This window comes from Antechinus flavipes, chromosome 2 (assembly GCF_016432865.1).
Source record: "Antechinus flavipes isolate AdamAnt ecotype Samford, QLD, Australia chromosome 2, AdamAnt_v2, whole genome shotgun sequence".
In the NCBI taxonomy this organism is placed as follows: Eukaryota; Metazoa; Chordata; class Mammalia; order Dasyuromorphia; family Dasyuridae; genus Antechinus; species Antechinus flavipes.
This window is the reverse complement of record NC_067399.1, coordinates 150974903-150999388: the sequence shown is the minus strand read 5'-3', so window position 1 is coordinate 150999388 and position 24486 is coordinate 150974903. Positions and strand designations below refer to the sequence as shown.

General features: G+C 35.6%; 1 protein-coding gene across 1 annotated transcript; it reads right to left on the bottom strand.

Moving 5' to 3' along the window:
- Nucleotides 1-353: 353 nt before the first annotated feature.
- On the bottom strand, nt 354-23834 carry POLR1B (RNA polymerase I subunit B). The gene is made up of 15 exons (XM_051975816.1): nt 23141-23834; nt 19723-19890; nt 19279-19425; nt 18133-18265; nt 16146-16282; nt 15802-16025; nt 14955-15126; nt 11359-11530; nt 10127-10408; nt 8655-8788; nt 7422-7592; nt 6827-6983; nt 5444-5640; nt 3915-4168; nt 354-2967 (listed from the first exon to the last, which is right to left on the bottom strand). Exons 1-15 carry the CDS (start codon nt 23315-23317, stop codon nt 2085-2087), a joined length of 3408 nt encoding a protein of 1135 aa, XP_051831776.1. The 5' UTR covers nt 23318-23834; the 3' UTR covers nt 354-2084.
- Between the last annotated feature and the right edge of the window lie 652 nt (nt 23835-24486).

Below are 24486 nucleotides of genomic sequence, written 5' to 3'. Positions count from 1 at the left end.
TTCCAAATGATAATTTTCTTAAGATAAAGCATGCCTTCATAAATTGTGACTTTAATTTTAAAAAGCCTCTCATGGTCTAGCAACTGGGTTATTATATAGTTATAGAGATTATTATCAACTTCTCTACTTTTAATGTCCCTTCAAATTCTACAATTTTGACAAAAGTAAAAAAGGATTAGAGAATCATTCTTTACAGCATCGACCTGGTCATTAAAAAGCTACAGATGTTTTCTCATTGGTTGAATGGCTAGATCTAAAGTGGACATTAGTGTTTTAATGTCTATTTGGAGTGGAGTACCTCAGAAATTTCTACTTGGCTTGAACTATTGAACTTTAAAAAAAACAGACTTGAATTATAAGTAATAAGTGGTATTCGTATCAAATTCACAAGACACAAATGTAAGGACAGTGTTCATCTGTTGAATAACTGTCAGGATCCAAAAAAAATCCGACTAGAAACTTGGGCCAACTTAATACCAGTTAACCTAATATAAGACAACAGTTTAACATGAGTTTAAAAAAAAAAGCTAATGTGATTTCAGGCTTCAGGTAGAGATGTAGTTTCCAAAACAAGAGAATATTTCAACTGTATTCTACCCTATTCAAACTACATCTAGACTGGCACTGCCCTTTTCTTGATTATTCTGACCCCTCCTTTGTTGGAATATTATCTGTGTCCTTCCTCCTAACCACTAGAGCCCTCAACTACTTTGTCATAGGTTCTCTTTTTCTCTCCTCCACCTTCTTTCTTCGTGATCTGTATGAATTGTTATTAGCTCTCTCAGATATGACCTTGCTGAGCAACTTTTTTTTTTCTCTATATTTTCTTGATTTCTCTAAATATCTAAGAAAAGCATGATTTATGGAGTTGAAATTGCCCAGGACATTTAATATAAAAACAGATGCATTAGAAGCCACATTCAGGGGACAATTAAAAGTCTCCTTATGCTTTCTAGAGATGAGGGCAGTTACTTGAAGAGCAAACAAAGAATGGTCAGTTTGGGAGGAGTTAAGATTTCCAACCTCACTAAAAGTGACACTTTGCTTAAGAGTTTTAAGAGCAGATATTTAATTTTCACTGTTAAGAGTATGGGGGAATTGACTCATATAGGGACAACCCTTCTTCTCTGGACTTCTAATCCTATTTCCATATCCTCTTACATTATATAAAATCTTTAAAAGCTCAAACTACTTTGCCTGGAACACTGTAGACACTTAACAAATGCTTGCTGTACTAACTTTAATATGGTGGCTATATATACAATTCTCGTTTTATATAAATTCACATTACATAAAATCTGACTCTCCAGAGAGGGAACAGCAGGACCCCATGCCAACCCTAATTAGGGATTCAGCACAGGACAGATAGTGGTAGCATTGGCAGGAGTATTAGCACAACCCTCTGCTCCAGGCACTGAAACTAATCTGGCTGTAGGGACCGGGCCCTGTGGAACCCCACAAGGGTAGGAGGAGGTCTGCTAAACAGTCCTATTCAGGTCAAGTGAGAACTGACTGTACTGCCTTTCTCTCAACTGTTCTAATGATGTAACATGATCTAAAATTATAATGAAATTATGACCTAAAAGCACATTAAAGTTTTTGCATCAATTTGTTTTAAAGGACAACAGAAAATTAAAAAAAAAATTTTTTAACCAATGCAGGAAATAAGATCTTGACTAAGGAATGTGATTCAGATAACAAGAACATAAAGTACCTTAATTGCAATCTTGAGAGATATTAGACCAATGTGTTCTGCCAATAGCCATATGCAGGTCTTCTCTAAGTTTCCTTCCAAATACAGAAACTCATCTGATACCAAACAAAGTTCAGATATACAAAAATTCCATGTAAATTCTACTGAATACAAAACATTGAATTAGTCTATATGCAAAATACTATTTTGCTTTCTGAAATAATTCCCAAGCAATGTTTAATGATACAGACAAAATAATGGCTTCAAATTCCTCCAAGGCCTACCCCTCAACAAAAAAAAAATAATCTGTTTTTTATTAGAAATAATTCTGAATACAAAAAAATACATCTGAAACAAAATTCTTGAGAAGCTGACAGGATGAACGGAATAATTAAATGACATCAAGTTTGACTTTGATATTCATAGCTGCCAATTCAGCTACAAAATAGCGGAAAACATAAGGAACAGAAACTGTGTCAATGGTGTCACTACGATTACACACAGTGCAGTTGTATTTCCTGTTACGCATGGCGGACCAGGAAGGTGGCGGCTTCTCTAAAAGGGGCGAAAGCAAGCTACCACACTTCACACACACATGAGCAACAGAGCGGTCAGAGCAGTTGAAGAGGCGGTCGTGAAGCAGAAAGGAGGTGCCGTGTGCCAGAAGGGCATCTCGTTCCATTTCTCCAAAACGGATTCCACCCTGGACATTCCTGCCCCCGATGGGCTGGTTGGTGACTTTATCTCGGGCTCCAGTTGTCCTCACCTGAAACTTGTCTGAGACCATGTGACGTAAGCGCTGATAGTAGACCACCCCTATGAAAATATCTGCTTCTAGTTCTACCCCACTGACACCGCTGTACAATCTCTCCGTGCCGTAGAAGTTGTAACCGGCAGCCTTCAACATCTCACCAAAGTACTCCAGGGCAGAATTCTCCTCTGAAAAAGTGAAGGGCGTAGCATCGTGGCAGAGGCCGTGCAGAGCGGCAGATTTCCCTGCCATGCTCTCAATCAACATGCCAATGGTCATTCGAGACGGAAAACCATGAGGATTGAACAGAATGTCGGGCATCATTCCGCTTTCGGTAAAAGGCATATCCTCGGCAGGCCACAGTCTGCTCAAAATGCCCTTCTGTCCATGGCGACTAGCGAATTTGTCACCAATAGTTGGGTTCCGGGGGATTCTCATTGTGATGCAGATGCTTTTGAATTTTCCATTCCCAGAGTCATTACTACATACTTTAATGTTATCCACAATGCAATTTTCCTTATTTCTAAAAAAGAAAAGTTTATATTTTTTATTAGCTTTTTCAATAGTCTTAATTTCTTCAAAATAATGTATTTAGGGTAGATATTTCCTCCACAAAACATTAGATCAGAAATTTTCTCTCCCTTTGTCTGTTGATGTATTCCAACTAGCCCAAGGCAATGTATATATATGTATACACACACACACATACATATGGTAAAATGTGTGTGTGTGTGTGAGATTTGAAAACTTTAAAAAAAAATAAAAATAGCCTCAGTGAAATGCCAAAATGAACCTGAGGGAGAAAACTTTCGGATATTATTTTGCTTAGAACTGAAAATGAATTGGGGTTTTCAAACTGAGGCTTCCTCTGAAGAGTTTCATGGTTCTGTTTGTAACAATTAAGTTGTTTGAAAAACTACCCTATTTTCCGAATTTATTACAATTAAACTTAAAATTTAAAAACCACATTGCATTAAATTCAGATCAAGAAAACAAATCTTTAATCTTATCTTACATTTTCCAAGCTTACATTTAGAAAAGTTACTAAAAAGGGCTGTTTGTCAATGAGTTAATAACCATGTTAAGTACCTACTCTATGCCCCCCCCCCCATTTCCACCAATTTTAGCTTTTGTTGCTTCTAATTTAGTTCTGCAAAGAGTTCTGAAGAGAATCAATACAAAAAAGCCTAAAAGTAATCTTTGCTTAAAGTAACAAGTTTGTCACTTACAATTAAGGCACTAAGTGCTGGACCTTAATGTTTTCTTTTCCCAAATGATGCCTGCGAAAGAATCTGACTAATAAAGTCAGCACTGATCAGCTGACCACATCTCAAACTAATCAAGATAGGTTCATAACAGCAATAAGCCTAACAATCACTTTTTAATATAAGTTTTTGGTGAAGGAGAAGAAAACATTTCTCAGGAAACTCTATAAAATGAATTTAAAAAAAAAGAAGATTCCAAACTTACTTATAGTATGTCACAAAGCTTTCCCCTGTGTTGATATTTAGGTAACTGTAAAAAGGGTCCCCATATTTCAGAAGAGATCCAATATGTGGCAAACCATCATCATCTAATTTCTGTAGAGTTCGCTGATCACCAGGTTTGACTCCAAACACCAGACTATCATCTCCTTGTTTGATTTTTTCAGAAAGATCTATGAGCTCTGTCTTGTAGACACTTCCATGAGCAAAGCCTCTTTCCCAGGAAGCTTTATTCACAATCTGAGAAAACAAAAAAAATAATTAAGCTGAAACCTGCTGAGAACACTAAGCAGGATTTTTAAAAGTAATTCTATTTGGCTTTAAAATATTTTTTTTCATTAAGATTAAACATACTGTTACTATATTATTATCATTTTTTCTTTTTTTTTGCCCCTCAGGCAATTGGGGTTAAGTGACTTTCCCAGGGTCACATTACTAGGAAATACTAAGTGTTTGAGGCCAAATTTGAACTCAGGTCCTCCTGACTTCAGGGCTGGTGCTCTACCCACTATGCCACCTAGCTGCCCTATCATTATCATTTTCAATGTGAATTTGACTGTCCAAACTGGAGAAACCTGCTTACTGGATGAATTCTGGGCAGCCACAAACCACAAAGAAGCAAATTAGTGTAATAATTTCATTAAAATGCGAATACATGCAAAACCTTTTTTTCTATCATATCCTATTCTAATTCTATATCCTATTCTTTCATATCATACTGTGGAGCCTTATTGTGGTATGTTTTCCCAGCTTAAGGGCTCAGGGTAATGGGCCTGAAGATGGACTGCATTTTTATTATTGAAGTACCAGCCTAGATGAATTTGGAGAGGTTCAGGTTGGTTGGAGGAGGATGAATTTTTTGGCTTGATAATCCTCAGATTTTATTAAAGGTTGTGGATAGCTACACTATATACTGGAAGAGAAAGTGCTCGCATTGACAAAATCACAGATCCTTGAAGTACATCTGTTCTCCTTTCACTTTTTACCAAGATACTGAAGAGGAGTTCACTCAATTAAAATAATCAAATCATATATTAAACAAATATAGCAGAAAAATATGAAGTCTTTAAATCACTAAGGAATAAACAAAGTATTTGAGAGTATATATCCATATACGGTCTGTGTTCAAGACATTGGGCTTGGAGAGGCTTTGATTTACCAGAAACCTATTCATATAGAAGATACCATGACACACTATATTAAAGATTCTTACTTGGAAAACACAAACTGAAAAGTGTGCTAAACTAAAGAAAAGAATGAGAAAGCCCTGCTTTTGCTTTTTTGTAGAGGAAGAAGTCTATGAATACATAGAGCTACATATCATGTCATACTTTTCCAATATGTTTGTTTTACCAAATGCTGGAGTTTTTTTTCCTTCTTCTATTTTTTAAAAAAATTATTGCTCCAAAGGCAAGGGGTGGGGATGGATGGGAAATACATTGGGAAATGTAAAAAAAACCAAAATTATCAAGAAAAATTAGTTTTTGAAAAAAAAAAAAAAAGAGCCCTACATACCATAGCGTCTTCCATATCATATCCTGTGTATGAAATGACAGCAACAATAGCATTTGTCCCAATGGGATAGTTATCCATATCATAGTAATCATACATGTATGGTCTGACTAATGGGCTTTGTGGAGTCTGAAGACGATACAGCTTATTATCTGATCGGTCTTGGTAGGTAAGAAGGGGAAATCCCATAGTTTGTTTACCTAAAGAAAAAAAAAACCTGTATTGTGAATTCCCAAAATATTTTTAAAGGTTTATTATTTCACTATCTAATGCATTATTTCCCCATACAATGGAAAAATATCAAAAGTCAGTAATAAGCAATAAAAAACAATGAGAGAAAGAAAAAACATTAACAAGAGATTCAGACTGATAATCTGTCTAACTCTAGAATATAGAACTGAGGTGTGCTTATTCAAGGTTCTTATGTTGTATTTTTATATAACTATATATAAATATGTCCAGGTTAGAAACATCAGGTTAAAATGCCATGTTACTTTTCATTACTGAGAACATTCTCCAAAAAAATTGCCAATTATTTAATATCAGTTTGGGAGATTTCAAAGAGTTCTTGGAGACACCTCAAGTGCTAGAGTAGTTTTACTAATAACAAGTGGCAAAAGATAGCTTTTATAATTTTGCTGATACCAAATAAAGGGATTTAAAATCAGTGTGATCAAACAGAATATTTAAATTGTTTCCAAATTTGAAAAAGATGAATATTTCTAGTTGGAACAAGATGAAATTAATGAGTTTAACTTCAAAAGTACAAAAAGTGGAAGAATGGTACAATTATAATTTTAAAATAAGCAACTACATCCTTTTCAACTAAAATTTCTCTATGTAGTTTTCAAATTAAATACATATTTGACACAATAACTTACTTTTAACATTGTGCTTTTCTCAGCAGAAAGATTTATTTTATATGTTCTAAAGAGTTGTGTGAAAATGTTCACTAATACACTAAGACAGTTTTTTTTTTTTTTGTCCCACACTAAATTCCCTGAGTCTTTTATGACAAGTCTTAAAGACAGTTCTAGACAGTCTCTATATTCCTACTAGGCTTCCATCTCCTGACTACATTATTTACAAAACTGAGTTACTCTATCTCAACAAGTCTGGTTAGCGAAGCAGCCACAAAAGTTCTACTACTGATTGGCATAGAAGTTCTAATCTGATGTTTCTGACTTGGCCACCCCTTGTTAAAGAAGGAATCTGAAGGGTCCCCACTCATAGGAGTTTACCCTACTGCCATCCAACCACAAATTTGTGGAAATATACACCTGGTTTTAGATTATGGTTTAAAGGACTCACATTTCTCAATGAACAACTTATTTCCATTTTTAAAAATATGTAATATGTAATTATCCTAGTTAACAAGATAGTTACCCATTTGACATTGATACATGTTTCGAGGACTCTGATTATGATCAGAAAAAGGAATGAAATTGGCTACCACACTCAGCATGCTATGAGGAAAGAGCTCCTGGTGTGTGGTTACTCCAGAAACAATCTCATTTTCAAAGATAGCAATGTTCATAAAGATCTGAAACAAAAAAGAAAGAACAAAATATAGATTTTAAGGAAATAAATGGCAGTCAATGGTAGGTATCATAATATTTAAAACAGAGAAGAAAATTTTAGATAATTTAGTTGAAATCACATGAAAATGTGTATTCTATAGACTACAGGAAATTAAGTTAAGCTTAATAGTACTCCTTATCTCCTGCTAAAATCTAAAGAAATACCTAATAATTTACAAAGTTAGTTTTTTAAAAAATTAACACAATGAGCTCTTTACTTAAATAATAATGTGTAAAAGGTTAAGTAACAATCTGCAATTTTCTAACTTGTTAAGATTCAAATTGAATGACTTTTTATCATATATTTTTGACAGATGGAACAAAGGGACAATTAAAAGGATGCCTGAGCCCACACAAACCAGAATCTCTTATACAGATACAAAGAATGGATATCCTCCTACCTGTTCCAGAGTTCCAATCAGTTCTTCTTTACCTAATTCCAAATTCTGCACAGGTCGTATCATTCTACAAGGAGTAGTGAAAAGAAATAGTCCAGGATACAAACTTGGCTTTCCAGTCATTGGGATAAGAACTATTTCCATCCAAGGAGGGATTTGTTTTTTCCCCAATACCTATTTCCAAAAGAAACAGAATCAGAAAATGTTTTCCTTCTCTTTAATTTCATGATTGAAGGTTCTATATTTTAGCAAAAAGCAACTACCATGCAGCTGGTGGCAAGTGTCAAATCATTCTTGACAAGCTGCACTTGGATAAAGGAAAAAAACAGAACATCAGAATGGATGGAACTTAAGTTCTTGTACCATTCCCCCTTATCCAATCCTTCCCATGATAAGAGATGTTGGACAGTGAGGCATACTAGTAGAGGGGCTAGGCCACTAACTACCTCTCTGTTCTTTACAAAATTCTATGCCTAATAATTCAGTCTCTTATACAAAAACCAATTAATGAATAATCTCTTCTAAAATGCATAGTTAAGCATATATGATGACTTACACCTCACATAGAAACTTCATAGAAAGCTAAAAATATTTTCTCTAGTCTTATGCTAAATGCATAGCATGTAATGACTATAAAATTTTAGGGGTTGCTCCTATGCTATTGAATTCTCTAAATAGAGAACCTTTTAATCAAGGGGAATAAAGTTCTGGGAATTAATTGCAGAGTAATTTAACAATAACAACAATAACAATAACATTCCCCAAATACCTATTTCATTTTTCTTTTCAAATTCCTGAGGGCAATGAGTGTTACCTATTTATACTGTATATGATCTAATAACTATGTATATGACCAAGGAACTGATCTTGGTACTCAGTTTTTAGACCTCAAATATAGTCATAACTATTTATTTTGTTAAGCTTCTCAGCCAGATTTTAAGTTTGCCTTCAGATTAAAGATCTAAAGGAACAGCACACATGTTGATTAGACATTATTCCTGAATTCAAACCAATTGAGTTAGTTATTCACTGTGGTAAGTTAGTCAATTACTTGTCTGAAAATATTTTTCACCTGGTATCAGATGAAACTCTATTTACTGGCCATTCCTATACCATCTCAAATTTCTTTAGATTGTTTTGTGGTCCACTTTCTCAAAACAAATAAAAAAAATTACTAAAGAAAAGCTCAAAATAAAATTTAAAAAAAAAGAAAAATTCACAATTATTTTATATCACCTTAAAATTCCGGAGAGAATCTGCAATGGCAGGAGCAAGATCTTTTTCTACCCAGCCAACCATGACACCATTCAACATAACAGGGTAGCATTCACTATAGGGTTGACTTGGACTCCCATCAACTGGGGTAACCCCTGGGGAAAGAGGAAAATAATATGGTATAGCTAATCATTCTAAAACACTTTCTAGTCATTAAAACTAGCTGCACATGGATTTCTCACAGTCTCTTCCATTATTTTTAGACATTTAATATTAATATCCTTAGACTAATTTGAAGCTATAAGACTTTTTTATTAAGTATTTCTTTACTAAGAGTACTATTATTTTGCAGATGGCAAACTTAGTCACAAAACTGAATACTAAGCTTTTTATTCATTTTTTCCTTATTGAAAATAGGCCTCAGAAGTTAAATACGATTAAAAAAATAAAGTTCAATGGATATACAAAGCAGAATGCTTATATATGCATATTACTATTACACAGAATGTTTCAATAAAACAATCAATATAGTAAAATAGAAAAAAGGGTCAGAATCACAGAACTCAGCAGATAGCTTAAAGAATCTCTATGACCTAATCTAGCTTTTGCTTGAAGGGTCAATGAGAGTAAACCAACTAGCGTCCAACAAGGCCACCTACTCCAATTAAGGCTTACTCTGTCAAGGTCTCTGAACTATTGCTACTCACTGTTCAGGGACATATTTATTTTCTTCAACTTTTGGACTTAGTCCTGGATTCCTGACATTGAGTAAGGTCTCTTTCTCTTTGGAAATGAAGTATCACTAAGTAAACATTATAGATGAAGTTTTGAAATATTAGGAGATATATGCAGTCTAGATTGAATGAACTCTGGACTCCACTCTGAGATCACAGAACTAGATGGATTCGGAACAGAAGAGAAATCAAACTGTTTTTAAGTAAGAAGGAATATAAGTGACAAGTCCAACAGGAATGGAAGACTATAACATGAAAGACAGAGAGTAGACTATAGTGAAAGAGGAAAGATGCATGAATGTCAGGGAATCCCATGGGCAGGTGAGTTTCAGTGAAATTCCGTGTAGAAAAAGAGCTAAGTCTGGAAAAGACCCTGTGACAGAATCTTCCTAGTCCATGACATTAAAAACTTCATAAGGTCAATAATAAATAGATACCCCCTAGACATAGAATGCATGTCCTTTAAGGATTAAGGATTGGTGCTTCTAATGAGATGTTCAATTTCAAAAGGAAGCTTTGAATATGTGTTACTTTTAAGCTAAGCAGAATTTTGTTTAAAAAAAAAAAAAGGAGAGGGAATACCTCTAACGTTGCTAATTCCTGCTTTCCTTTTTAATTTTCAAAGTGTTTTCAACAGTTTATGCTGCAAATGAATTCCTCTAGGGAAACTATATCTTTGCTGATTTTCTCAAAAGTTCGACAATTATCTACCATAATTGGTAGAGGAAGAAAACTTTCACTTAACTGCAAGAAACATACCTAAGGAACAAAGCAAAGATGGGATAGAAGATATATAGGTAGTCTGTGTGACTATCTCACAGATAGCAGTCATGTGATTCATCAGGCCACAGGGTTCCCCGTCTGGTGTGTGTACAGGACAAAGGAAACCCCAGGATTCTGGAAGGAGCTTGCGTACTGTGGTTGTTCTCATTTTGGCAAAGGCAGCACCTCGGTGTACACAGCGAAAATGGGAAAGGTAGCGTATGAAATTCAGTTTGTCAGCCACTACACAGAGACCAGAATCTTGCAGCATGCCAAGACCTGAACAAAGCAAAAATCAAAGTTGTTTAAAAGCTCTAGATTAATATAATAAAACAAATTCTACAGTCACTAAGGTTAAATAAGTTTATACATGTTAACTGCCTCTAAAATATTTTTGTCAATCATTTCAACCTCTAGCAAGTCAAACTTTTAATTACTGTTTCTATCAAGTGGCCAAGCTTTGAAGGAATCTCATTCTACTCAGGGTTTTTTTTTTACTTTTTTTGTGTATTCTTTTCTCACCTCCCACCCCAGCAGGGACGCCTAGGGATTCTAGAATAAACTTTTTAATAATGACCCAGAATACTATTTTTAAATATGTAAAAATAAAACGCAAAGGATGACAAAGGAAGCTAATTATATTGAAATATATTTGTCACAACATCAAAGAACAAGATTCCCTGGACCTCAAATTAAAAATGCTTGCTTTAGATAAACAATTTTCTGACTTACTAAGATCTCTAGTAAAAGTGCTGATATAATGAACAAAAGAAAGAACAATTAAGATTCTTGGATATCAGAAAATTATATAATTCGTCCCTAAATAAGGAAGAATTCACTACAGTTATCTTCTTGGATTTTCACATTTCCACTTATGTCATAAGAAATGACAACTATGAAGAAAACATCAAAAAGAGAAGTCTTCTGAAGTGATGTGGAAAGGAAAAAAGTAGAATCAAAATAGTATATACATATATATATATATATATACATCATATAAAAATCAAACAAGAAAAAGACTTTAGAAAGAGTTGCAGAAGCAAACAGGAGCTTTAAAAACCTATCTCATTAAAGTTGATAAGCACTTAAAACTAAAATGAATGGACCTTGGCTTCATATATAGTTAGTTTTTATTTTCTTTCAGGTACTTCAATATTATTAACCATCTATAACAAAAGTCTAGGATAGTTTTTTGACAATTTAGGGAAAAAAAACCATAGTAATTTCACCTGATTTTGAACGTAGGTTGCCAGTAGCAAGAAGATACTCAAATGGTCTTGTAAGGTCTAATCCCATACTAAATATCTTCATAAGATTTTCAGTATTAATAGAGACATTGGTCTTTTGAGCTCTCTTATCTAAAGCTATTTTAACAGATGCCAACCAAGCTTCCATCTTTTCCTGAAAACAAACAAACAAAAAGGACAGTGGAGAAATTATAATTATTTTTTTTAACACTCATAAATGCTTTGTAATGATAAAGTAACTTATCCCCAGATCTCTGAGAAAATGAGTGGTAAATCTTAGAACTAGAACCTAAGTCTCCGGGTTCCCAGATCAGTAATCTTCATTGAATCATGCCGGAGGAACCATATAAAAACCCTTTCAAATGCCACCTCCTCCACAAAGCCTTCCCTGATCCTCTACCAGGAATAATCTTCTTCCCTAGGCCACACTGAGCAATTTGTTCAATAACTTTCTAATGCATTTAACATGCAGCATTACTTGTGAAAATACCTAACTCCTATAAATAAAATGTCAGTTTCCTAAAGGGAGAGACCTTCTCTTATTTAAAACACACACACACACACACACACACACATACACACACGCGCGTGCGCACACACACACACTCTCTTTCTCTCTCTCTCTCATAATATGTTTTGTACATAATCAATGCTTAGTAAATGTCTGAATAAATTATTATTTCTGTTGTTTTCAAATATAGTAATGTATTGATTAGTAGGTCTTAAAATGAAGAAAAATGTAATCACTCCTAGATTATTCACATTAATGGAGGCAGGGAAAAGGTGAGAGAATTATGAAGATAGAAAATGTAGTTATCTACATTTAAATATGAAATGATAAAACTTTGGCTTTTGAGAGATTAGACCTCCCAGAATTCAGACCTGTTTCAACCCTGAAGGAATTTAGACACATACTAAATGATAATCAAAGAAAACAGCCAAGAAAAGCATATGAGTACTCTCAAGAACTTAGAAGGCTGTGAGTTGTCTAGAAAGGATCAGTCCTTTCATATGAGAGCACTACACCCAATTTAGTGGGTGGGACAGTAATTTAGTAAGTGGGACAGCAGAGAAGAAAGAGACCATGTATCACAAAAGCCCAACTGAGAAGGTAGAGTCCTAGGATTATAGAATGAGGTGTTCTTTCTTCTTGTAAAAGTCAACCCCTCTTGATTTAATTTCCTCCCATTTGTTGGCTTTGGGTTTGTCCTTTTAACCATTCTCCTATCACTATCTCTTTTCAAATCGTCTTATTTACCGGTTCTAACGCTATGACTTAAAAAAAAAGTCTTTTCACTAAATCGTAACACACTCTCAAACTATTAATTATATCTTTCTTTTCATAGTCCAACTCCTAGAGAAAGCTAAAATGCTACCTAAACCTTGCCTCCGCTTCCTCACCTCTTACTCACTTCTCAATCCCTTGTGATCTAGATTTTAAGCTCATCTTTTAACTAGAATTATTTTTTACAAAGAACAGCCAGACTTAGGCTCTTTCTACTAGACTTAGTGACTTTGCCTTAATCTACTGGAAAAGGAAATGGCAAACCAATCCAAGAAAATCCCACAGAGTGATGAAGAGATTGGACACGTTTAAATAAATGAACGATTTTTAGATGCCAGATTTGATGATCTATTCTTAACTCTTCTTTTCTTCCCATCTGCATTTTATATTATTGACCATCTCCTTTTATAAAGACACTTTTCTTGGTTAATTTCTTTTGAGTCTCTTCTGCATCCTCCTTGTCCTACCCTTTATGCTTAGATGTATCCTAAACATCTCATGGGACCTCTTTTCCTATCTCTTTCCCATGGTAATATCATTAATTCTTATGGGTTTTGTATGTGCAAAAATGTTTGTGGCAGCCCATTTTGTAGTGGCTAGAAACTGGAAATCGAATGGATGCCCATCAATTGGAGAATGGCTGAACAAATTGTGATATATAAATGTTATAGAATATTATTGTTCTGTAAGAAATGACCAGCAGAATGATTTCAGAAAGGCCTGGAGAGACTTACATGAACTGATGCTGAGTGAAATGAGCAGAATCAGGAGATCATTATACTCTTCAACAACAATACTATATAATTATTAATTCTGATGGACTTGGCAACACAACAATGTGATGAACAATGAGATGAACCAAATCAGTTCTAATTGTTCAGTAATGAAGAGAACCAGCTACACCCAGTGAAAGAACTATGGGAAATGAGTGTGGACCACAACATAGCATTTCCATTCCTTCTATTATTGTCCACCTGCATTTTTGTTTTTCTCCTCAGGTTAGTTTTACCTATTTTTAAATCCGATTTTCTTGTGCAATAAGATAACTGTATAAATATGTATACATATAATGCATTTAACATGTACTTTAACATATTTAACAGGTATTTGTCTACCTGCCATCAAGAGGAGGGGGTGGGGAAAAGAAAGGGATAAGTTGGAACAGAAGGGTTTGCAAGGGTCAATGCTGAAAAATTATCCATGCATATGTGTTGTAAATAAAAAGCTATTAAAAAATTCTTATGGGTTTGATTATCACTTCTATGCAAATTAATCTTAATTAATTAACTGATATATCCAGCCCCAATTACTCCCCTGAAGTTCAGTACTAGATCATCAACTGCTTATTGGATATCTCCATCTGGATATATGACAGACACCTTAAACTTTCATCTTTTCCCTCAACTTCTTACTTTTTCCCTAATTTTCCTATTTATGTTGAAAAGTCCATCATCCTTCTAGTAATCTAGGTTTGCAATTTTAAAGTCATTGCTGACTCTTTTCTCCCTCACACTGCAGATTCAAATAAGTTGCAAAATCTTGTCAACTGTATCTCTTTAACTTTTCTCACATACATTCTTTTCCCTCCAATTACATTAGAACTATGCTAGTACAAGCTCTCTTGTCTAGCTCAGATTATTTCGTAGCCTTCTACTTGATTTCTTAGTCTCGAGTTTCCCCTTTCTTAAATCCATCTTTCACCAATGCTAAACTGGCATTCTTAAACATGGATATGATCATGTCACTATCCTGGTCAAGAAACTCTAGTGGCTCACTTTTAATTCTAGGATGAAATACAATTTCCATGCTTTTAAAATTCTTTGCCTATTTTTCAAGGCTTATTGCTAATTTTTCTCCTTTAAACACTCTACATGCTAGTTGAATTGGACTACTGAGCTGTATCTTTCTCTTTTTCTTTTCCTTTTTTGCAAGACAACTGGCGTTAAGTGACTCATCTAGGGTCACCCAGCTAGTAAGTGTTAAGTGCTTTGAACTTGGGTCCTCCTGACTCCAGGGCTGGCGCTCTATCCACTGTGCTATTTGTTCTCTCCATATTCTCTTGCCCCTGCATAGTTTGTATCCCACTAAAAAGTCATTTCTGCTATTGTATCAAATTTATAGGAGATTTTGGTTATTTTGCATGATAAATTATGTCGATCTTTTTGGGTTTAGAATGTCACTTGTTACATACAAGTTAAACATTAAGGAAAACTTAGAAAAAATTGTAGGCTGTATATTTTGCATTTGGAATATAAGAAATGAGTGCTCAAAGTGTAGAAAAATATCAATTTACCTTTAAAAACATAAGGATGAGTCGCCCTGGTGTGAGAACTTCTTGATTCATTAAACTATCAGGATTCTCTTCCATACATTCTTCTTTGGCAAAAGTAAACAGCTTTCGAGTCATAAGACAAAGTACATAAAACTTTTCTTCATTGGATTTCAGATGGATACACACACACTGACTGTTAAATAAAAAGAAAAAATTCAAAGGAAATCGACCATTGACTAATAGTTCTTATTAATTAAACCCTAATTAATTAAACTCATAAGCATTTACTAAAATTATATCAACACATAAATATTAATTCATCAATCCATACTGAAAGCAAAGAGGAGCAAAATGGAAAATTGTCATTCTCCAATACTAGCTTGTTTCCTCCAACTGGATAATTAAGGTGAAGTCCAATGAAAAAGAAAAAGCTATCACTATTCTAAGCATCTACTTTTATTTATAGATTCTGTGGACCAGAACAGTTGCTGATTCATATTCTAACCCAGTTTCAAATAAACATACACACACATGCAAGTATGCATGCATGCACAAAAATGCATGCACAAGTGTAGAAAGCTCAAAACCTATAAGGTCTCTGGAATAGGCAACTCCTAGTGAGAAAATACCCTCTACCAATGGAGGTCAGCAGAGGATTGCTCGGGGCTCTGAAACATGCGGTGAGCTGTCCAGGGTAACATAACCAGTAGGTATCAGAAGGAAGATCCAAATCCAGAATTTCCTGCCATTGAGGTTGGGGGGGACTAATTACTATACAACCAACAGTGTTTCAAATGCTTAATCCTAATTCCCACTTTGAACTCCAAATTTACAACAAAGTAAAAATATTTTGCAAGAAAATACATACTTTAACAGAAATTCTGCAGCTTGTTCATTTGAGTACCAATCAGGAAGGGTAAGTTTTACTCTGAAACGTTCTCCCAGGTAGTTAAGGACTTGTTTTTGTGTGAGACAACCCTCTTCCATTACAATTCTTAACATCTGAGAAACACAGTTCCTGAAAAATGAGTTCTCCTCTCTTCCTTTGATCAGTTCTTGAAAAATCTGATAATCAGAAAAACCAACTAATGCCTAGAACAACAACAAAAAAAATCATTAGTGAACTATTTAATCCAATCTCTAATTCACTTTGCAGAATCTGAATGAAGCTTTGGAATCTTAAGATGAATTTCATGAGAAAAACACTCATACCTTAAGTACAAATCCCAGAGGAAGAAAAAATAATTCTTTATGATAAATAAAATTCACCATCACTGAGCCATTTTCCAGGTAGTGAAGGTTCATATTAATAGCCGTGTGTTCATCCCTAACACAGTGCATTGAAATTCCTGTCAAAATAAACATTACAAAGTCAGAAATTTGGTGCCCCCAGTAACTATACTTGACTATAACCCAAAAAAGTTAAATCTCTACTCAGAGGGATAAACAGTTTAAGCTCAAGTAACTTGCTTCATAAAGATAACAATCAATTTGATTCATGATACAGTCCTCACTTTATGTAAATTCACATTTCACAAGTTCAACTTTACCCAAAGAATTCTGAAAGAAACTTGTATTCTTCAAAACGATTTATGTTAATAACTGCATAGTTCTATGCTCTCTCTCTCTGCTCTTGCTCCCAGCCTCCTACTTCCGTGCCTCTTCCCACTCTCCATTCCCCAAACTAAACAAACTAAAACCAAAAAAGCTTTTAAAATACTCTCTAAGTGAAAGAAGAATGAAGGCGGAGATCTGTCAATGCCCCCTCTCCACTCTTATTGGGAACTTGGCTTGAGAATGTTGAGAGACCTTTGTCCCAATTTACCCACTCACCCAAGTGTCTGTCTTCCACCTCTCTATGAAAGTGTTGCCTGTTCTCTCCTGTCTGTGTCCATGTCTGACTCCCAAGTGTCAGCCCCCTGCATGGCTGGTCCTGGTCCCCATATATTCCCTCTTCTGCTCTCACATCTTTGTCCTCAGCTTCATGTCCCTGAACCATGTGCTGGTCCCATGGTCCCTTTCCTCTTCGCTTTTCCCGCAAATTAATATCACATAAAAATCACTTTACATATAGGTTTGAGGAATGGTCCACTCACATGAAACAAGAATTGTTTATATGTGCTTATGTAGGGTTAGTATATACTTATGAGGAATATGACAATTAAAAAAAAAAGTAACCAAAGTGGCTTCCTTCTTCAAAATTTAGTTGAAATACACCAGCAAGAGAAACATATAAGACAGAAAATAAGAGAATCATAGAGCTGGAAAAAACTTTTGGAGATCATCTGCCAAAGCCTCACAGTTTACTGTATGACAACTTGGTTTCTCTCCTGGTCTAGATGATAGTGAGAAGCTATTATGATACAATTTAAATGAGCACTGGCTGAAGACTCTGTCTTGGACAAGTCTCAAACTTCCAGCCTTTAGTTTCCTTGCATGTAAAATGAAGGGTCTGGACATGATTCATTTTACAATACACCAATATGGCATAAAATTCACAATAAAAAACAAATCAGAGAATTAATCTACTTTTTATGAGGAGATGAGATGATTACATCAGATATTAGGCAGTGTGGAACAGTAAAAGGATCTCTGGGCTAAAGAGAGAAAAGACTAACCTTATACAACATCAGTTCCTCATGGGATGGCCTTGGATCACTAATAAGATAAAAGAGTTGAGCTAATGTCAAAGTCTTTTTTCCAGCTGCCTGTCTCTGTCTCCCCATAAATATGTATGTGTATGTATGTATGTATGTATGTATGTATGTATGTATATATAGATGCACACACACACAGAGCTCTCTCTATGTAAATATATAAGTTCTTATAAATTTACAACTATAACCAGAAATTTTGGGAAGCCAGAAATTTCTTATACTGAGCCAAAATCAAAAAACTAGTATTATACAACAATGCGCTGTGATGTCTCTGTCTATGAAGTGTCCAAGCAAAGACTTTTTGATCTTTTAAGGATAGCAGATTATAAAGATTATAAGGACTGGGTTAAAAGTTGGAATCAATGAACACCAAGGTCCTGTCCAACTTTTAACAATGCAGCACTTAATAAAATGGAGTCCCACAAAAGAAAAAACAAACAACAATTTAAATAAACCCTCTATTTCATTTAATCACATTAACACATTTAACTTAAATTTATCTTGTAAACATCCAGTAGTCATTGTTATGATTCACTACTCACCATAATGGGTATAGCCAGGGCCTCTGGTTTTCCATTTTGGTCTTATCATTGCAATTGGAAAATTTCTCCGAGGCATAATTAGCATCCTGATAATTTTTTCAATACCATTTATTATAAAATAGCCTCCCATTTCCTGTCAAAGAAATCAGAGGAATAATATGATGATGTTATTATACATTCATATCTATATACAAATGTATCTATATAAAACTAACTATGCTCCAAATCACTAATAAGAAGAAATATACATTAAAACAACTCTGAGGTTTTCACCTCATACCTTGAAAACTGGCAAAGATGACAAAAGATGGTAACAGAAAGGTGCCTGAAAAGACAGGCACACTAGTGCATAGTTGGTGGAGTTGTAAAACAACACAACCATTTTTGGAAAACAATTCAGAATTATGCAAATAAAGTGACTAAAATTACCCTTTAATATAGATTCCATTACTGGGCTTGTACCTGAAGGAAGTCACTGATAATAAAGTTCTCAAATATAACAAAAAATATATAGCAGTATTTTTTGTGATATTAAAGAACCAGAAACTAAAGAGAGTATCATCAATTAAGGAATGGCTAATCAAATTTTGGTACATGAATGTAATAGAATTTGTTATGAAATGATGAATATGCTGAATAGAGCATGGAAAGATCTACACGAACTGAAGCAAAGTTAAAAATAACCAAGAAAATATATACAATGACTAGGACTATGTGATAGTCAGGAAGAAGGCAACATAAATATGTACATCAAAAGTGAATGTGGCAAAAATCATAAAGAAGTATGACTTGAAAGAAGAAATGTAAGAGGATATTCTCAAACCACCTCTTTACAAAGGTGGTGAGGTCCACAAAATTTGTACACATTTTCAGACTTTTTTTGATGTACTGATCAGTTATGCTGATTTTTCCCCCTCTTCTTTTGTCTTTAAAAAATTCTGTTATATGGTATGGCTCTTTCAGAGGGAAGGGATATTGGAAGGAACTATGATGATATAAAAAAATAATAACGGCACCAAAAACTTATTTTTAAAAAAGACAAGATTAACAAATTAGAAGGAAAATTGGGTGAAAACAAACTTTTAAATAAGATTTGAATGGATTAAATATTTCTCTATTAAATTCAACTTATTGATCTCATTTTACCTCTGCTTCCTCATGGTGCTCAATAAGAGCTTTTGGAGGAAGATTATGTAAATTGCACAGCTTAGACTTCACCATAATAGGAATATAGCCAAGTGATTGTTTAATAATTCCTTTTGGGATCCCATTCACAGACCAGCTGATATCAGCCTAATGGAAGGAAAAAAAAATCATTAAAAATATTAAAAAAAAAAACAAAAACAAAAACAAACAGTGTCTAGATAATTGAAATTACAAAAGTAACCAAAAATTAATTTTAAACAGTTAGCCTATAACATCTAATGGCAGAAGTAGGGAAGTAATTCTAATTTCTAGATGATAGTGCGTTAGATTTATAAACTCCTAAATAATGTTAATTAGCCTAATTGAGTCTAAAACTTATTAGATATACTAGATATATAATCACTCATTCAACTATTATTGATTTAATCATTGTTATTTACTTACTGTCAGCTTTCCCCGATATGTACTTCTCCGACCACGACATTCTGCTGGGTAGACTTTCAACTCTTTGCAGATACTCCCTTTAGGGACCATGGGAGGACTAACAACAGCATCCACAATAGCAAAAGTGATCCGTTCATCTTTGAAAGCAAATTCCAAGGGTGGAATGGCCTAAAATACAATATTCTTTTCTTTATTTTCCATTTTCTGAGACCTTTCACTCAAAAGACTTTCTAATTACATCTGTCCTAAGCTGATAAATTCCTAATGATTTTTATAAAGTACTTAATATAATAAATTAGATTTAATATAATAAAGAACTTCATAGTTAAAGCCATTCAAAGAAAAATAAGGCACAAGAGGTGGTGTTACCCTTCAATAGAAATATAATAGATGTAAAACCTCATTTTTATAACTGACCCCTTAGAAATAAAAGTGGTAACAGAGGATCTCCATATGTAAAAAGGAGAATAAAGCCAGAATCCCCTCTTAAGTGACTTCATGGGATAGTATAACAGAAAATCTTCCCTGATAGCTTAACTCCCGCAGCTCTACTCTTTCATGTATTAAGACACCTGTATTTTCATTCAGCTTCTCTTTTTTTTCTTCTTTCAAAGGAAGAACTAAAGTCCACCCTTCTTCAGAAAGGACCCATTCACTTGCATACTTGTGGCAACCTCTACCAAGCCTTTGAATATCTTGAATTTACTCTTCCTTTAGCTCCTTGCTTTGCCTAAAAGATGCATTCTTTTGATCCTACTAACTCTCTGTATTATACTCTCATTTACCATCCCATATTCAATGCTAAATTTTTTGGAAGAATGTTACTTCCATGTACTATTATTCACACACTTTTCAAACTCTAGCAATGTGATTTCTGCTCAACCCCCTCTACCAGAACTTTTCTGAGATCACTGTGTGGGGTAAAATGGCCCGAGTATAGCAGACTTGAGATCAGATTCTGTTTCTGATGCTTCATAGCTGTGAGACCCATCAATCAGTTCCTCTGGGCTTAAGTTTAAGAAATAAGGATAAATCAGAATGATTAAACCTCTAAAATACCTACTTTACCATTTTTACCTTGTAGATCAAATGAGAAGCTGGGATGTGATATACTTTGAAAGACTTAAATATCAGTTTCTATTATGTATTTTTGTGTAATCCCTTTACTAGATTGTAAATGTTTTCGGGGCAGGGCTATGTCTTCTTAAGCTTTGTATATTCTTTAGAATACAGCTTCTTAAATTATGGGTCATGACCCCATAAGGGGTCTTTTAACTGAATGTGGGAGTTGCAAAATTATGATTTATTATCAATAAGTGTTTGATTTGTACACTTATTTTATAGTTCTATATTTAGGTCATGCAAAAATTTTTCTGGCAAAATGAGGTCCTTGGTGAAAAAAATTTAAGAAGCCTTGCTCAAATTTGGAACTATGCTCAAAAAGTTATCAAACTGTGCATACCCTTTGATCCAGCAGTGTTTCTACTGGGCTTATACCCCAAAGAGATACTAAAGAAAGGAAAGGGATCTGTATGTGCCAAAATGTTTGTGGCAGCCCTGTTTGTAGTGGCTAGAAGCTGGAAAATGAAAGGATGTCCATCAATTGGAGAATGGTTGAGTAAATTGTGGTATATGAACGTTATGGAATATTATTGTTCTGTAAGGAACGACCAGCAGGATGAATACAGAGAGGACTGGCGAGACTTACATGAACTGATGCTGAGTGAAATGAGCAGAACCAGGAGATCATTATATACCTCAGCAATGATACTGTTTGAGGATGTATTCTGATGGAAGTGGACCTCTTTGATAAAGAGAGCCTTAATTGATCAAAGATGGACAGAAGCAGCTACACCCAGAGAAAGAACACTGGAAATGAATATAAACTGCTTGCATTTATGTTTTTCCTCCCGGGTTATTTATACCTTCTGAATTCAATTCTCCCTGTGCAACAAGAAAATTGTTTAGTTCTGCACACATATATTGTATCTAGGATATACTGCAACCCATTCAACATGTAAAGGACTCTTGCCATTTGGGGGAAGGGGTGGAGGGAGGGAGGGGAAAAATTGGAACAGAAATGAATGCAAGGGATAATGCTGTAAAAAATTACCATGACATGCGTTCTATCAATAAAAAATTATTAAAAAAAAAAAAGAAGCCTTGCTCAAAAATATAGCAAAATGAATCAAACAAACATTTACTAAGTGCTACATTACATACACAAAGTGCTGATACAAAGCCGAAAATCAAAATAATCCTGGTACCAAGAAATTTATATTCTCTTGGGTTGAAAAGGGAAAAACAATACACACTTAATAAATACTGCTAAATGGTTGGGGAGGGATTAATTTCAACCAGCAACTATTTTCTTGCTCAAAATGTCCCTTAATATACTGTCAAAGGTCACAGGTTGACAAACAAACCTTTCAGTGGCTCCCTATAATCTCTATGCTAAATCAAGTCTAAGTATATTTTCGGAATCTACTTATGAAACTATGCTAAGTATTGCAGTTATAAAGAAAGGCAAAAATGCTATCCCAGTCCTCAAGGAGCGCATACTTTAATGGGGGAAAGACAAGGTAGAAAAAGATAAAGGCTGGACAAAGCTGAAAAGACAACAGGCACACGACTATGTTAAAACAAAATACAGGATCAACAGAAGAATCATCTGGGAGGGAAAGCACTAACATTAAGAGGAACTGGAAAAGGCTTCTCCCAGAAGGTGGGACATTAGCTTAGAGTTGCAGGAGAAGGAGATGAAGGAGAAAATTGCAACCTGACATATTGGGGTCGGGACACAGCCAGTGCAAACGCTGGAGGAGGGAAAAGCAGTTTCCAGGGTGAAGAATAGCAATTAAGAGTACAAAGTGAAAAGGGAAAGTTAACATACAAACTCTTAAGCCTGACACTCTGCGTCCCAACAATTTGACTCCAAGATACCTTTATAGCTGTGCTTCACAGTTTTCACCTCTTATTTCAGCCAACGTGCACAACAAACTGTTGGATGGAAGGAGGAATATCATTTCCTATCCCGCAGGGGCTGAGCTCCTTCAGTACCACCACATCTCAGAATTCTACCTCCCCTAGGATCGGCTCCTAAGCCTTTGCCCCGCCCCCAGGGCCAGAACCAGCCGCGTGGGAACCGAGCGGGGCAAACGCGAGCCTGGGGTGGGACTGGCGGTCAGAGCACAGGACCAGAGAGGTGATAAACAGGAGGAGGAGGGGGCATGAATAGGGTAGGGGGCGCAAACCTGAAGCGGAGAGGAGGCTCCACAAGGAAAGGGGGAGGGGAAGGATGACCTCGGGGGAAGTTGGAGGGGGGGCGGGGCAGGAGAAGAGGGAGATTCGGGCACGAGATCGGGAGAGCAGAAATTAAGGGACGAGAGCCCCAGGTATGGGCGGTTCGCCCGCTCACCTGCACCGCGTGGCTGAGACCCTCTCGCATAGCATAGTTAAAGGACTCGATGTGCGCTCGCGTGAGTTCCTGCAATGCCGGCAGCTGCTGTTCTTTGGGTACCCCATAACTCGGTTCGGTCAAGTGTTTTAGGCTGGGCCCGCTGGGTAGGTTCCGCCACTTACAACCGGGATCCATGCCGGTAGCAGCGTGGAGAAACCAGCCACAGCTGCTCGAGATCCCAGAAAGCAGTTCGTCGTGAATTCCGGCCTCCTCTCCTATGGCATTCTGGGAAATGTAGTCCTTCTAGGAGGAAGCGAAGCATCACAACTGCTCTCGAAGAAAAAAAAAAAGCACAAAAAACAATAACCAGTAAACTACAAGTCCGAGGAGCCCACGTGGGTAATACTTTGTTTTGTGTTTTTTCTGTTTGTCTATTTGTGTGTTTCTGTGTCTCTGTGTGTGTTTTGCCAATTCTGAAGGCGGGTTATGCGGTTGTCAAACACAGGGCACTCGTGCCTACAAAATCCCCAAGATCAGCCAGAACCTCATCAAAACGTCATTGGGAAATAGTTAAAATAAGTAGCTCACTTACAAAAAATGTAAAACTGTGGTTTTCCAAATCAATATGCAGCCCTCAGGGATCCTAACGTAGGCAACAGTAGCCACCCCATATCTATGTGAAACTGACAATACAACCACCTCACGGTTGTGGATTGCCCCCAGTACGGAGAGCCAGCTCTCAGTGTCGCGACAATTCCCACGTTCACTCAGGCTGGGCCTGGATTGAGACTAGAAATCTCGTCCCAGGCGGCTTCGCATTCTCTACGGTGTCTCAAGGGAGCTTTGTGCCAGAGGAAAGAATGCACTTCTAGGTTTTTCGGGGATAGTGGTCGATGATAGTATTCCCCTTAAAGTGTCCTTCGGGAACTCTTTCAAGTTGTAATATAGGAGTCAGTATGATTTATGTTTTGTGGGTTTTTGCAAGAGAATTCGCATAGAGATAAAATGATAAGTTTTAGTTTTTAGTGACACTTCTCTCTAGCTTTTGAAGTTAATTTCTAACATTAATATATTGCTGGTTGCTAATTGATACAATCAGATGCAGAAGAAAGTTTGTAAACATATAAAGAACTGAATGAGACAGCTTGAAGTTCATTGTCCTCTATGTGGAGGGAAGACAAACTTTGAAGGTAAAAACAAAATCAAGTTTCTACAACCTTTCTTTCTAACTTTAGAAACAAATAATTCAAAACGTTGTTTTCCTAAGGCATTTCACTGATTTTTGGGATTGGACTCATCATAAGCAGCTGCCATTTTTTGAAGTCAAATTCAACCTTCATACATATAGTGACCTTGTCTCTGAT

Bases quoted from the DNA above. Each gene is read 5' to 3' on its own strand.
- POLR1B (XM_051975816.1), bottom strand. From the start codon at position 23,317: ATGGATCCCGGTTGTAAGTGGCGGAACCTACCCAGCGGGCCCAGCCTA. The intron at 18,266-19,278 runs GTAAAATGAGAT...TTTCTTTGACAG, and splicing joins AGCACCATGAGGAAGCAGAG to GAAATGGGAGGCTATTTTAT. The intron at 4,169-5,443 runs GTATGTAGGGCT...TTGTTTTCTCAG, and splicing joins ATGATATGGAAGACGCTATG to ATTGTGAATAAAGCTTCCTG.